The following is a 16,084-nucleotide window of genomic DNA, read 5'->3' on the forward strand; positions in this document are numbered from 1 at the left end:
CGTTTTCGCCCCCTCATTCCCATCAGCCCATCGTAGCTCGCCGTGATCGTATAGTGGTTAGTACTCTGCGTTGTGGCCGCAGCAACCCCGGTTCGAATCCGGGTCACGGCATTGCGGTAACAATGTCACGGCAGATGGGTTGTCTTTTAAACAGATTCAAATACATTAGGAGAAACTCACTTCAGATAAAAAACAATGAAAATATGAAACACAAATGTGCCAAAACAACACATGCAAATGAAAAAATATGTCACCCACTTGAAGAAAGATGCAGCGTTTACTAAAAGCGTTGCTTAGACAAAACGCTGCAAATACAAAACGCTTGCAAAGAAGAAAATGCTTCGAAGAAGTAAATGCTGAAAGAAACTCAAAACACAACACAATCAGAAACACTAAAAAGTGATCCACACAGTGTTTCGGCACATTTTTGTTTTTATGTTAAGCAGATCCTGCTGTACCTATAGATATTATTCCACGTCTACCACCTTATCTTTATCTTGTTGTATAACAGAATAAAAGTCTTAAATGCAATTAAAGGAGGATTATCACTGAAAAAGCCTTGTATTGTTGACTAGATGAATACATTGAGATTTAGATTGATATGTGATCATTCTTACAATACCAATATATAATTTAATAATAACAAAGTAACTTGTGTTACTGGAATGAACTTGAGCAAATGTGAGTCAGAGTAGAGGTCATATACTGGTCTAATTATCATTTGAACAAACATTAGGCTGACTCCATTTATGTTCATCAGCCCTGATAAACTCAGCTTTTCCTGGACACCTGCTGACCTCACTGCTTAAAGGAATGGTCCACTCATTAGATAATTAATCAAAACTTCAGTATTTAGTGAAACGTTATGTTTAAACCATACCCTGAAGAAATCAGCGATATTCCCCGGTAAATAATGATTTTATAGCTCTTTTTTATCAAGACCTGTATATTCCGTCTGGCCGCCGCCATGTTTGCCATTTTCAGTAGTCACGTGATGGTCGTGACGTCATCCATGCGTTCACTTTGTCAACACACGGAAACATGGTGGAGTATTTCAGTTCGGACTCGTCAGCAGAGGAACAAGTTTTGACAAATGTGAAGAGATTGGATGGGGGAATTCAGCCATACATATCAGTATGACAATACGACACCCTCTGTCCTAAGACCCTCACATCGTACAAGGAAAAACTTCCGAAGAAAACCCACAGTTTAAAGGGAACATGGGAGAAACCTCAGGGAGAGCAACAGAGGAGGGATCCCTCTCCCAGGACGGACAGACGTGCAATAGATGCCGTGTGTAAATTGAAAAGATAATACATTTGCAACATAGGTAGTCCAAATGTTTGGAAATGCATGTGTGTATAATGGGAAGATGATATAAGATACTATATTTATGCATGTAGTACCACCCTTGCTAGCGATTCCCTCTCTAGTTTAGCATACTCAGCTTCGTTGTCCCTGGGTATAGAATCACGATTTTATGGGGCCGGAAAAAACTGGGGTAAAATACACACTAGCCGGTACTACGCTATATGGAAAGGCCACCAAAAACTGTCCTGGCCTGGACGCTAAAGGACGTTAAAACGGGGCTAGCCGCTGCAATGGAAATGCGCTATAACATACCTTATTCTTACTCCGAGCACTACTTCTGCTCCTCCGTCGCTTCACACTTGCAGAGGGCGATTTCTCAACTGGCCGAACTGGTGTCCTGGTCGGTGATGACACCAGAAAGACCGATGGTACTGCATCTCAATTGAGTAATGGTTGTTCTTTAAATCCCATGTTATGTTTGATCATACTCTCAGAGTAGTCGTCCGGAAATTTGAAATGTTCGCTGCACACATGAGCCTGTGAATCTTTCGGTTTGGGCCGGCCACATTTCGCTAGCCACTGCCTCCGAATGTACTTCTTACGCTTACCTTTTGGCAACAGATGGAACCGAGCATTCCGTGGATTGTTCCTATCAGAATTGTGGCAATATTTCGCGATACAGTGAGGCATATTTGAAGAGAGAAACTACAGTAAATAACATGGAGATCAACGTGTCTTCGAAAACCAAACGCATGGTTTACGTCACGTCCGGAAGATGGCGGCGCCCACAGTGTTGATGTTATTTCGGTATATAATCAGTTTAAAATCACTAATAATGTCATCGGATTAAAAAAAGAAAAAGAGAGACTGGCAGAGACTGGTCTGTTTTATCGGATGATAATTATTTAAAAATCAGTGTCATGAGCATACCATTCCTTTAAAACCTCCCATGTTCAACCTCCATGACCGGCAGTAGTCCTCATTCAGAGTCTTTCTCCTTGGTAGACCCAGGGTGTTCTTCCAGTCAGTATCCACCTTTCATCCCTGCTAGCCAGGACATGTTTTCCAACTGTAAGGCAACAACTCTAAACATTTAAGATACAAAGGATGTAACTGCTTAGTCATCATTTTGAAGACATAACTAAATGATACATGTGGTGGATTACTTACAACCAAAATTCCCAATACTTGATAAGTATGACTTACATTTTGTTGTTTTTTTAACATCAATACTGTTTAGTAGTGTGTTGAAATTCCTGGAGCATAGAACCGGAGCACAAGAAGTACACTGGAGAACTTCTAACTCTCAGACATGTGGAGATTTAGACCTGAAGACATTTACCAAGACACCATAGCAGCACAAGTGATGTCCCCCAAACTGCTACACGATTACCAAAAAGCCGCGGAATATGGAAGCAAACATTCCATCAGTAAGACATCACTATTTATGTTTCTTGAAGACAATCAGACTTCACTGGAAATCAAAACATGCTATTGCATAGTCTGCAAAGTATTAAATCCCCATTGTAAATGATTCGATGCTTTCTACCTGGTAGATCTGTGAAGGTTTTCATAGTCATTACTTTTATAAAAGAAATATCATTCGATTTCAAATGGACTTGTATGTGAATCGTACTCTGTTTACATGAGGCCTACTCATGGAGCATACTGCTTGCGCCGCGACAATGGTCGCGTTTTCGCCCCCTCATTCCCATCAGCCCATCGTAGCTTGCCGTGATCGTATAGTGGTTAGTACTCTGCGTTGTGGCCGCAGCAACCCCGGTTCGAATCCGGGTCACGGCATTGCGGTAACAATGTCACGGCAGATGGGTTGTCTTTTAAACAGATTCAAATACATTAGGAGAAACTCACTTCAGATCAAAAACAATGCAAATATAAAACACAAATGTGCCAAAAACAACACATGCAAATGAAAAAATATGTCACCCACTTGAAGAAAGATGCAGCGTTTACTAAAAGCGTTGCTTAGACAAAACGCTGCAAATACAAAACGCTGCAAATACAAAACGCTTGCAAATACAAAAATGCTTCGAAGAAATATATGCTGCAAGAAACTCAAAACACAACACAAACAGAAACACTAAAAAGTGATCCACACAGTGTTTCGGCACATTTTTGTTTTTATGTTAAGCATAGATCCTGCTACACGATTACCAAAAAGCCGGAGATCAAACATTCCATCAGTAAGACATCACTATGTTTCTTGTACAGAATCAGACTTTACTGGAAATCAAAACATGATATTCATATAATCATATAATCAAAGCATGTCCTTGTACTTACCGTAAAGCCCCCCCAGAGGGTGACACAGTTAGGGTAACTGGAAGACCACCGTTTTAAAAAGTTACTCTTACAACAAATCTTGCAGTAATCAAATAAGTAATCAAAGATACTCATAAAAGCACTTGTATGAAATTACCCAAGAACTGTTGTGATGGGGTTTTTTTTGCATGTAACTTTAACTTTGAGCAAAGCATTAAATCCCCATTATAAATCTATCAATGCTTTCTACTTGGTAGATCTGTGAATGTTTGCATAGTCATTGCTTTTATAAAAGAAATATATTTCGATTTCAAATGGACTTGTATGTCAATCGTACTCTGTTTACATGAGGCCTACTCATGGAGCATACTGCTTGCGCCGCGACAATGGTCGCGTTTTCGCCCCCTCATTCCCATCAGCCCATCGTAGTTCGCCGTGATCGTATAGTGGTTAGTACTCCGCGTTGTGGCCGCAGCAACCCCGGTTCGAATCCGGGTCACGGCATTGCGGTAACAATGTCACGGCAGATGGGTTGTCTTTTAAACAGATTCAAATACATTAGGAGAAACTCACTTCAGATCAAAAACAATGCAAATATAAAACACAAATGTGCCAAAAACAACACATGCAAATGAAAAAATATGTCACCCACTTGAAGAAAGATGCAGCGTTTACTAAAAGCGTTGCTTAGACATAACGCTGCAAATACAAAACGCTTGCAAATACAAAAATGCTTCGAAGAAATAAATGCTGCAAGAAACTCAAAACACAACACAAACAGAAACACTAAAAAGTGATCCACACAGTGTTTCGGCACATTTTTGTTTTTATGTTAAGCATAGATCCTGCTACACGATTACCAAAAAGCCGGAGATCAAACATTCCATCAGTAAGACATCACTATGTTTCTTGTACAGAATCAGGCTTTACTGGAAATCAAAACATGATATTCATATAATCATATAATCAAAGCATGTCCTTGTACTTACCGTAAAGCCCCCCCAGAGGGTGACACAGTTAGGGTAACTGGAAGACCACCGTTTTAAAAAGTTACTCTTACAACAAATCTTGCAGTAATCAAATAAGTAATCAAAGATACTCATAAAAGCACTTGTATGAAATTACCCAAGAACTGTTGTGATGGGGTTTTTTTTGCATTTAACTTTGAGCAAAGCATTAAATCCCCATTATAAATCTATCAATGCTTTCTATTTGGTAGATCTGTGAATGTTTGCATAGTCATTGCTTTTATAAAAGAAATATATTTCGATTTCAAATGGACTTGTATGTCAATCGTACTCTGTTTACATGAGGCCTACTCATGGAGCATACTGCTTGCGCCGCGACAATGGTCGCGTTTTCGCCCCCTCATTCCCATCAGCCCATCGTAGCTCGCCGTGATCGTATAGTGGTTAGTACTCTGCGTTGTGGCCGCAGCAACCCCGGTTCGAATCCGGGTCACGGCATTGCGGTAACAATGTCACGGCAGATGGGTTGTCTTTTAAACAGATTCAAATACATTAGGAGAAACTCACTTCAGATCAAAAACAATGCAAATATAAAACACAAATGTGCCAAAAACAACACATGCAAATGAAAAAATATGTCACCCACTTGAAGAAAGATGCAGCGTTTACTAAAAGCGTTGCTTAGACAAAACGCTGCAAATACAAAACGCTTGCAAATACAAAAATGCTTCGAAGAAATAAATGCTGCAAGAAACTCAAAACACAACACAAACAGAAACACTAAAAAGTGATCCACACAGTGTTTCGGCACATTTTTGTTTTTATGTTAAGCATAGATCCTGCTACACGATTACCAAAAAGCCGGAGATCAAACATTCCATCAGTAAGACATCACTATGTTTCTTGTACAGAATCAGGCTTTACTGGAAATCAAAACATGATATTCATATAATCATATAATCAAAGCATGTCCTTGTACTTACCGTAAAGCCCCCCCAGAGGGTGACACAGTTAGGGTAACTGGAAGACCACCGTTTTAAAAAGTTACTCTTACAACAAATCTTGCAGTAATCAAATAAGTAATCAAAGATACTCATAAAAGCACTTGTATGAAATTACCCAAGAACTGTTGTGATGGGGTTTTTTTTGCATTTAACTTTGAGCAAAGCATTAAATCCCCATTATAAATCTATCAATGCTTTCTATTTGGTAGATCTGTGAATGTTTGCATAGTCATTGCTTTTATAAAAGAAATATATTTCGATTTCAAATGGACTTGTATGTCAATCGTACTCTGTTTACATGAGGCCTACTCATGGAGCATACTGCTTGCGCCGCGACAATGGTCGCGTTTTCGCCCCCTCATTCCCATCAGCCCATCGTAGCTCGCCGTGATCGTATAGTGGTTAGTACTCTGCGTTGTGGCCGCAGCAACCCCGGTTCGAATCCGGGTCACGGCATTGCGGTAACAATGTCACGGCAGATGGGTTGTCTTTTAAACAGATTCAAATACATTAGGAGAAACTCACTTCAGATCAAAAACAATGCAAATATAAAACACAAATGTGCCAAAAACAACACATGCAAATGAAAAAATATGTCACCCACTTGAAGAAAGATGCAGCGTTTACTAAAAGCGTTGCTTAGACAAAACGCTGCAAATACAAAACGCTTGCAAATACAAAAATGCTTCGAAGAAATAAATGCTGCAAGAAACTCAAAACACAACACAAACAGAAACACTAAAAAGTGATCCACACAGTGTTTCGGCACATTTTTGTTTTTATGTTAAGCATAGATCCTGCTACACGATTACCAAAAAGCCGGAGATCAAACATTCCATCAGTAAGACATCACTATGTTTCTTGTACAGAATCAGGCTTTACTGGAAATCAAAACATGATATTCATATAATCATATAATCAAAGCATGTCCTTGTACTTACCGTAAAGCCCCCCAGAGGGTGACACAGTTAGGGTAACTGGAAGACCACCGTTTTAAAAAGTTACTCTTACAACAAATCTTGCAGTAATCAAATAAGTAATCAAAGATACTCATAAAAGCACTTGTATGAAATTACCCAAGAACTGTTGTGATGGGGTTTTTTTTGCATTTAACTTTGAGCAAAGCATTAAATCCCCATTATAAATCTATCAATGCTTTCTATTTGGTAGATCTGTGAATGTTTGCATAGTCATTGCTTTTATAAAAGAAATATATTTCGATTTCAAATGGACTTGTATGTCAATCGTACTCTGTTTACATGAGGCCTACTCATGGAGCATACTGCTTGCGTAGCGACAATGGTCGCGTTTTAGCCGCCTCCTTCCCATCAGCCCATCGTAGCTCGCCGTGATCGTATAGTGGTTAGTACTCTGCGTTGTGGCCGCAGCAACCCCGGTTCGAATCCGGGTCACGGCATTGCGGTAACAATGTCACGGCAGATGGGTTGTCTTTTAAACAGATTCAAATACATTAGGAGAAACTCACTTCAGATCAAAAACAATGCAAATATGAAACACAAATGTGCCAAAAACAACACATGCAAATGAAAAAATATGTCACCCACTTGAAGAAAGATGCAGCGTTTACTAAAAGCGTTGCTTAGACAAAACGCTGCAAATACAAAACGCTGCAAATACAAAACGCTTGCAAATACAAAAATGCTTCGAAGAAATATATGCTGCAAGAAACTCAAAACACAACACAAACAGAAACACTAAAAAGTGATCCACACAGTGTTTCGGCACATTTTTGTTTTTATGTTAAGCATAGATCCTGCTACACGATTACCAAAAAGCCGGAGATCAAACATTCCATCAGTAAGACATCACTATGTTTCTTGTACAGAATCAGACTTTACTGGAAATCAAAACATGATATTCATATAATCATATAATCAAAGCATGTCCTTGTACTTACCGTAAAGCCCCCCCAGAGGGTGACACAGTTAGGGTAACTGGAAGACCACCGTTTTAAAAAGTTACTCTTACAACAAATCTTGCAGTAATCAAATAAGTAATCAAAGATACTCATAAAAGCACTTGTATGAAATTACCCAAGAACTGTTGTGATGGGTTTTTTTTTGCATGTAACTTTAACTTTGAGCAAAGCATTAAATCCCCATTATAAATCTATCAATGCTTTCTACTTGGTAGATCTGTGAATGTTTGCATAGTCATTGCTTTTATAAAAGAAATATATTTCGATTTCAAATGGACTTGTATGTGAATCGTACTCTGTTTACATGAGGCCTACTCATGGAACATACTGCTTGCGTAGCGATAATGGTCGCGTTTTCGCCCCCTCATTCCCATCAGCCCATCGTAGCTCGCCGTGATCGTATAGTGGTTAGTACTCTGCGTTGTGGCCGCAGCAACCCCGGTTCGAATCCGGGTCACGGCATTGCGGTAACAATGTCACGGCAGATGGGTTGTCTTTTAAACAGATTCAAATACATTAGGAGAAACTCACTTCAGATCAAAAACAATGCAAATATGAAACACAAATGTGCCAAAACAACACATGCAAATGAAATAAAAATGCACCCACGTGCCAGCATTTAGAAAACATTAACCAAATAAAAAAATGCTGCAAAAAACTCAAAACACAACGTAAACTGGGACACTGAAGTGATCCACACAGCTGGGATCAGAGTGCTTGTTGACGATTTGCATGTTTTCCGGCACATTTTCGGCTTGTTAAGCTTTCTCCCACTTCCTTGTACTTACCGTAAAGCCCCTCTAGAGGGAGACACAGTCAGGGGAACTGGAAGATCCGTTTTGCAAAGTTACTCTTACAACAAATCTTGTATTTGCAGTAATCAAATAAGTAATCGAAGATACTCATAAAAGCACGAAATTACCCAATAACTGTTGTGATGTTTTGTTTTGCATGTAGGCTAACTGTAACCTTTGAACAAAGCATTAAATCCCCATTATAAATTAATCGATGCTCCCGAGTTGTAGATCTGTAAATGTTTTGATTGTCATTACTTTTATAAAATATATTTCGATTTCATATTGACTTTTATGTGGATAGTACTCTGTGTACATGAGGCATACACATGGAGCATACTTCCTACACCACCACCCTGGTGTCGTTTTTGCCGGCTCTCTGCCATCAGCCCATCGTAGCTCGCCGTGATCGTATAGTGGTTAGTACTCTGCGTTGTGGCCGCAGCAACCCCGGTTCGAATCCGGGTCACGGCATTGCGGTAACAATGTCACGGCAGATGGGTTGTCTTTTAAAAAGATTACAAAGATACAAATGTATTAAACTACATTTAATATAAAACACAAATGTGCCAAAACACATGCAAATGAATAAACATTTTTCATCCACTTCACAACACGTGCACAACATTTAGAAAACATTCACCAACTTGAAGAAACACGCATAGCGTTTACAAAAAGTGTTGCATAAACAAAAAGCTGCAAATCCAAAACGCTTCAAATAAAAAAAATGCTGCAAGAAACTCACAACGTAAACAGGGACACACTAAACACACACAAAAAAAGTGTGATCCACACAGCTGGGATCGGAGTGCCTGTTGACTATTTGCACGTGTTTTGGCACATTTGTGTTTTTAAGCATATAGAGTAGCCTTATGGAGGACGGCATGGAGGATAGGACATAAGTAACAAATAAATAAATAGAGAATAAATACAGGGATACACAAATACAAGAATAAATAAATGTGCAAAAAAACTGAAATAAATGTGGAAATAAATATAGGAATAAATAAACAGAAGTACATTTTAAATAAATAAATGTATAAATAATACATTATTATAATTATACATCTTTAATGTATTTCTACATTTATTTTCACTAACAAAAATATATTTATACATTTCTGTATGTGTTTCACACAATGTTGTTTTGCTTGGTTGTGGATACAACAACATTTATAACAAATGTACTTTCAATTGTTTTGAAAGTTTCAACAACTGCACGTGTCTTTAACAATATCTTTGAGTTGCTATAATATTTTATTTCACTTCCTCTGACAAGTCCCACTTTTATTTGGAAGCTTTGTGCCAAGTGTTACACAGTGCAAGGAGAAACACAGTGACTCGTCTTCTCTCTTCAATACATATTTAAAAAGCTTACAGCACCGGGAATGTCCGGCGTATTCATGTTCTGTATAAACCTTAAAGCCCCCTGAGACAAAAGTACAATTTGTGATATTGGGCTAATTAAATACACTTTGATTTAATTGTATTGTTGTATTTGGCGCAATAAGTACACTTCACTCCAGAGCCCTCAAGAGCCAGATATAAATGTTTATTGGTGTAAAAAATGGTCTTGCTATTAAAGGTTTTGCTACTACCTAAAACTCAGTAGCATGAGTGTAAAGGATGGGATTTCTAACAGGTTTGAGATTTTTGATTTTGAAGCTCTTCTCCACTATAGCAGTGACATCACGCACAAATGTAACAAGCAGCACAATACACAGGATAAATCAACATGAAAACTGCATGGCTGGGATTGAACCCCCACCTTCTGACTCGACAACAGCTCTTCCTTACAGCCACAGCCAAATGATGGGATGTTCAGAAATAATCAAATCATAGCCGGAGTGTCCCAATCGAGATAACCGTTTTGTTGTTTGAATGGAGGTTCTTTTTATGGGAAATAAAACCTGAAGTTTGGTAAAATTGGATACCGAGGCTTAATTCCATTGTTTCTAAAGGACATATTAAAGAAACCTTACTGCCCTGGTAGGCTTGTGTTTTATGAACATATGTAAAAAATTGGACTGTCACTTCCTGTGATGAGTTTCAACAAATGTTTACAATATCTCCTCTGACAATTCCTCTCCTCCTCATGTGAAAATGTACAATATAGTTATAATGTCAACAGACATGTACAAGGTAAAATACCATTGAACAGATTATAAAGCTCGAAGGCAGAAGCTTTTAATGTAAGATAACGTTATAATGTAAGGTAATAGTAAGAGATTAATGCAATATGTGTGTGTGATTTAAGGGTGTAAATGGATATCTTCCAACCTGAGGGTCAGTGGTTCAACTCCCAGCATGCTCTATTGTTTTGCTATTTTACCTCACTGTGCTGCCGGGGAAGAACTCATGCAAGCTCTCAAAAATAATAGCTCTTACAAACTCTCGTAAAAACGTTTGTAATTGTGGTGTACAAAACAGAAAAGGTAGAAAGATATTTAGGCTTAATTCCAGTTTTTTCTAAAGGACATATTCAGGTAAGCAAGTTCCATTCTAATCCTAATATACGAACGAGCCGAGCCAGTAAAATGTTGATGAAATACATGTGGGTGTATTTGGCACAAGGAGTAAATGGATGTGGTTCAGATCCCTAACATGTGAGAGGCAAAATGGCAAACTCCATTTCATATTTTATGGAAATAAAGAGGCTGTGGTAATTGAAGTGAAAGAAATAAAAAATGAAAACTGAAGTTAGGTAAAGTTAGAAAAATAATGAGGCTTAATTTCAGTTTTTTCTCATTACCACAAAAGGAATATTTCGATTTAAAATGGACTTCTATGTGAATCTTACTCTGTTGACATGAGGCCTACTCATGGAGCCTTCTGCACACACCACGATATTGATCGCGTTTTCGCCGGCTCACTGCACTCAGCCCATCGTAGCTCGCCGTGATCGTATAGTGGTTAGTACTCTGCGTTGTGGCCGCAGCAACCCCGGTTCGAATCCGGGTCACGGCATTGCGGTAACAATGTCACGGCAGATGGGTTGTCTTTTAAAAGATATCAAATGAATGATGTATAGTGGATTAAATCGGTATCGTATATTTAATGCAATGAAAATGTTTAGCATTTCAAAAAAATGTATGGTGGTCTGATTGGTGGACTTTAAGCAGATAGGTATGGTGGCCGGCAGGTGCAAACGGATTACAACGGCCCAACACATTAAAAACAATGTGAATGTAATAAAGCAATGTCTATAAGCGATTGTATTATGACACATTTTCAGTTTTTATCTTTCCATGACAGTTCTCAATATTGTTAATTCCCCTTTGGCAAAGCTTTTAATATAATGACTTTAATGTGTTCAATACAGGCTCAGGGATGGACCCAAAACATTTAAAGAAATCTATAGATTAGTATGTTAAGGGGCGCAAGAAAATCAGCGACTGGACTGAGTGGTGGTGACATACCTGCAGGTGAAGAGACAATTAATGTATTTTACATTTTGTGGAGAAAATATGCTTTGGTTTCACTACAGCCCACATAATTGGATACAAAGGCAAGAAAGGTAAGGCAGGCTGAAAGTTCATTACCCTGCTAATATGGAGGTAAAATGTGAAGGGTCCAGCACTTTTGAGAAAGAAAGAGAGAAAGAGATTAAAAACTGGTTTGGGGCACATGGAATATAAATAACACCATGGAGGAATAAGGTGATACATAAGTGTAAATCAGAATCTAAATAAAGATGGGTAAGGCTGACCCTGAAAATCTCACTATCACCAAGAGGTCGAATCACATCTTTGGAAGGATTGTATCTACATTGCATTAGACAGGTCCACATTTTCCCATGGTGCCACTCAAATAGTCCTTAATCAATAAACATATATATATATATATATATATTGACTTATAACTCATCAACCACCAATGTAATATCAGTTAGCAACTTAATGTAATTCCGGTCAACTAAGCCAACAATTGTATGCCTAGATTACATTTACCTGCATGATAGGATCAACGGTAGTGTTCCAAATGTTTATATTAAGGACTTTGACAGCAACAAGTAGCCTACTAGAAAAGTAACCTTAACACGGTTTACTGGCCTATTTTTGTTCCCAAAGTCTACGTTTTTGACAGTGCAACCAACTCAAATAAACACACTAGAGTGAGTTTAATGTCCATCTCTTTTAACCCTGCAATAGCCAGCCAACTCCAGCAGAGGGCAGTGGTGGCGGTGCAGAGGGGAAACAGAGTCTGCATTTCTTTAGTAGAAAAAGAGTTTAGAGAGAAAGCAAAGCAGGTGGGTAATGTCAGCTGGTGGACAGAGAAAGTTTCAGCAGAGTTTGTGCTTGTTACTGTATGGCTGATATTTCCTGACAACAAACGTCCAACAAGGGTGGAGAAGATTTGAGTATTGTTTTCCTTTCTCATTTACATTTTTGTGTGTTAAAAAAAGAGACTGCTTGTTTGGAGATCCACTTCAACAGGAGGACTATTTCATCCCTCCCATCTACAGAAAGGCTGATCAAAACCACACACTATCTAAACAAAACCACACTACCGGGTCAGATGAACATTTACTGTTTCATTTTGTATTTTCAGAGCTTCAAATTGTTTGTTTGGTTAATTTCTCTTCAACTTGAGTCAGTGGAAGGACACTGGGACTCAATAATGTGTCTGTTCACTGTTAAATAAACCATAGGCCTACTATCCTACTTAAGTAAAGAACAAGTCTCTCAAAATTGTATTTCAATATCGTATTTGAGTAAATCTACTTAGTTACTGCACAGTGCACACCACTGCGACTGACCAATGTTTAACTTGTGAAACTGAAGCCTCTTGCTGTGTTATTATTCGCACCATGTGTCTGCAGTATGGTCTGCAGTCACGACGAGCTGTAGCCTATCGGAATTTCGGCTCCACTCGTTACCTCTGAAGGCAGCCTCTCAGCCATTGCTATGATTGGCGGACGGACCTGCCACTCATCACTTGTCCCGCCCCTCAGCATTAGCGCGGCATGGCAACGGCGAGGGGGGAGCAGGTACCTACGGTTAGGGGCTCCAGTCTAACCGGACCACAGAGAGTGCAGCAGCAGCAGCAGCCGTAGTAGCTGCACTATTTCCCGCCTCACTGACTGGAGAACAGCGCTGATAAGAGGATGCTCCACCGCCACCGCCGCTCCGCTCCCTCGCTCACCAGGTGTTGGACTAAACAAGGACGTCGTTAACAGCAGCAGATCTTGTATGCATGTGCTGTGTCTCCCTGGTCCCGTACACAGACGATCGAGAAGATGCTGAGCCGACTAATGAGCAGCAGCATCAGGAGTCTGGACCGGGAATGCAACTGCACTGTGAGGCTGCTGGACGACTCGGAGTACACCTGCACGATCCAGGTCAGTGGGGGCCAACATTTGCTCTTTTTCAAATCACCTTGTGGAGGACGTGCTATTGACACGTAAACTGGGCGGCGATCAGGTGAACATGATTCCCCTCCAAACTCATCTTTCCCATTTCTTAGTCTGCTGCAAAGGATGTGTCATCATACCTGAACTCCATTCACAGTCACAGAACATGTATTTGATTGATGATATTGTGTGTATGGCCAGACGTGTGGTATGTGTCATCAATGGGCTGCAGGCGTTGCTTTCGTCACAGCCCGTCACAGCCCATACCTGTGTGGACAGCATGATGTTCATTGCGTAGCAAAATCAAGGAGGTTCAATTTGCACTATTTTGAAATCCAACAGACACACAAAAAACACAATCTCTCTTTAAGCTTTTGTCATCAGCAGCTACTTGCATACATTGATTTGAATGCATTATGAAACAAATCTGTATAATCTGATCAGGAACGATTTCAGTGGATGGATCAGAGAGGATTTATGGCTGCATGAGACAGGAGGAGGATGAGAGGTTTTTGTTCTAACCTCTAGTCTAGAGGTTTAATGTTGTTTAGATTCTAATTGGTCTAACAGAGGCTGGGCAATGGACACAATCTTAATTTGTTTTAACAAAGCAGATATTATTTCCCTTGATGTTCATTTGCCCTTCAGGCTGACCCTGTGTTTGACCATGGAGAATTCGATTGCTATGCTGTTTGGACCCCAGGCCGAAGCCAATGGGAATAATGATCTGAAAACCTCTGTTACATAGTGATCAAGTAAATGCATGGAAAGCTTCTTTTCATGAAGATGTGAGCCAGTTGCAAAGGCCAATGCTGCGGGCTCCTCATTTCTTAGGATTCCTTGTTTTCACTTTGTGGTTATTTGTACGAGCCGTAACAGCAGTCTATCAATAGTTTTTATTTATTGTTGATACAGACGCAGCGAGGCATTGATTCTACTTTGCAGTGACTTCTGAGACTGTAGTTTGTAGTGCTGTACTAAGGAGGAACTAAAGGGGAATTTCTGTTTACTTGGCGTAGATTATTTATTTTGTCTTTCATGTACTTTGGTAGTAACGCTTGAATCTGCACATTGGATTAGGCAGTCAGTCAATCACTCTCTTACCAAATGTGTCCCTTGCAGACTTGTTTGAATCATTTCTCTTTATTTCTTGTGCTTCTTGAGTCTTAAAAATCAATGTATTGACACAAATGAAGGTGAGGCATGACTGGAGTCAGTAAACAGTTTATAAGCGAGAGCAGAGGAGTAGGAGCAAGTGATTAACGTCCGTGACTTCCTTTGTAAATCTTGTGTGTGTGCGTCTTTCGATGTCTTTTGCGCAGCTGCATCATTGAGGAGTCTGTGTGCATCACCTTAGCTGGTCCTTTGAGTTGCTGGAGCTGCGTTTGAAGCTTTTTACTCCAAGGGATTCCATTACTGCTGAATTAGAGATGACAACACACAAAGACCAGCACCACCTGTTCCTTTCTAAGATCTGACAGCAAAGGCAAAGCAAGCCGTTTCAACTCCTAACAGCCGACAGTGGCAGTGCTCGAGGGACACGTACAACATGGTGATTTTATGTTGGTCTCTGGTCCCTGCTTGTCCTCATCTGTTACTAAATAATACCTGTTGTGCTAGCGACTGGTAGTGACCTGCACCGCTTTGGGTACACTTTGTATCAATACATTTTTGAGAGAAAAATCGAAATCTTTCGGTTTTAATGTTAATATTATACGAAATAATTACTCGTGTATTCTTCTGATGGCAGGGCGAGACATGTTTTTTTTTTGATGAGTGGTGTTTACCAAAGTAAAGCCCGCACTGGTTCCTCATTGACTTTTAGAAGCTCTTTCACCCAGTCGTTATTCAAAGTGTTTTGACTGTCTGCTGATCCCACCCTTTTAGCAACTAAAAGCACACAGCAGGGACTGAATGCTTAGTTTCTAGTTCAGCTTCTTTTGAGATGGATAAGCCCTCTATTGGCGTGCTGTATTTCATTATTTCCCATGATGGATATATGCCATTAGTTCACACCATGGGGGTCTTGATTATGCACAACTGGTCTAAATGAAAACATAAATAGGATCATGGGCTTAATCAATTGTGTATTGTTAACAACAACGTCGTCACCATTTATTTCTGTCATTATGATGTGAGAGCAAACATTTAGGGAGTAGTATTAATTATGTTTTACACAAATCGTCTGCCAGGCTAAATAAGCTCTGTTGAACAGTAATTCTTCATTTGCATGATAAAGGACATCACAGTGACCTTACCGGAGCATGACCACAGTGTTGGTTCGCCGACAAATGGGAGCGGATGTCTGCTGTCCTTCCCTGCACACCTTGGAGATATGGCCTAGAATGGAGGCCCCTTGTGGGGAAACAACAGCGACACTCTCCATTTAGCTCAATTAGCCTACAAGTTGCACTGCTATTGTTAATCTAAAG

At 39.7% G+C, this 16,084-nt stretch overlaps 1 protein-coding gene and 8 non-coding genes across 10 annotated transcripts in view; all 9 read left to right on the forward strand.

Annotated features, from left to right (window-relative positions):
* Positions 1–39: 39 nt before the first annotated feature.
* On the forward strand, positions 40–111 carry trnah-gug (transfer RNA histidin (anticodon GUG)). Its single transcript has one exon. It is a non-coding gene; the product is annotated as a tRNA-His (tRNA).
* A 2,931-nt stretch (positions 112–3,042) lies between these two features.
* trnah-gug (transfer RNA histidin (anticodon GUG)) lies at positions 3,043–3,114 on the forward strand. The gene has a single exon. It is a non-coding gene; the product is annotated as a tRNA-His (tRNA).
* Positions 3,115–4,988: 1,874 nt separating this feature from the next.
* Positions 4,989–5,060, forward strand: trnah-gug (transfer RNA histidin (anticodon GUG)). Its single transcript has one exon. It is a non-coding gene; the product is annotated as a tRNA-His (tRNA).
* Positions 5,061–5,950: 890 nt separating this feature from the next.
* Positions 5,951–6,022, forward strand: trnah-gug (transfer RNA histidin (anticodon GUG)). The gene has a single exon. It is a non-coding gene; the product is annotated as a tRNA-His (tRNA).
* Positions 6,023–6,911: 889 nt separating this feature from the next.
* trnah-gug (transfer RNA histidin (anticodon GUG)) lies at positions 6,912–6,983 on the forward strand. Its single transcript has one exon. It is a non-coding gene; the product is annotated as a tRNA-His (tRNA).
* Positions 6,984–7,895: 912 nt separating this feature from the next.
* On the forward strand, positions 7,896–7,967 carry trnah-gug (transfer RNA histidin (anticodon GUG)). The gene has a single exon. It is a non-coding gene; the product is annotated as a tRNA-His (tRNA).
* A 734-nt stretch (positions 7,968–8,701) lies between these two features.
* trnah-gug (transfer RNA histidin (anticodon GUG)) lies at positions 8,702–8,773 on the forward strand. The gene has a single exon. It is a non-coding gene; the product is annotated as a tRNA-His (tRNA).
* Positions 8,774–11,194: 2,421 nt separating this feature from the next.
* trnah-gug (transfer RNA histidin (anticodon GUG)) lies at positions 11,195–11,266 on the forward strand. Its single transcript has one exon. It is a non-coding gene; the product is annotated as a tRNA-His (tRNA).
* Positions 11,267–13,022: 1,756 nt separating this feature from the next.
* The window catches only part of LOC117440155 (FERM domain-containing protein 5-like), a 76,711-nt gene continuing 73,649 nt past the window's right edge, over positions 13,023–16,084 (forward strand). For both annotated transcript variants that reach the window (XM_034076446.2, XM_071207154.1), the window contains exon 1: positions 13,023–13,640. In XM_034076446.2, the coding sequence (XP_033932337.1) occupies positions 13,539–13,640 (102 nt within the window). In that variant the 5' untranslated portion in view covers positions 13,023–13,538. The remainder of the gene's footprint in view (positions 13,641–16,084) is intronic.

This window comes from Pseudochaenichthys georgianus, chromosome 3 (assembly GCF_902827115.2).
Source record: "Pseudochaenichthys georgianus chromosome 3, fPseGeo1.2, whole genome shotgun sequence".
NCBI lineage: Eukaryota > Metazoa > Chordata > Actinopteri > Perciformes > Channichthyidae > Pseudochaenichthys > Pseudochaenichthys georgianus.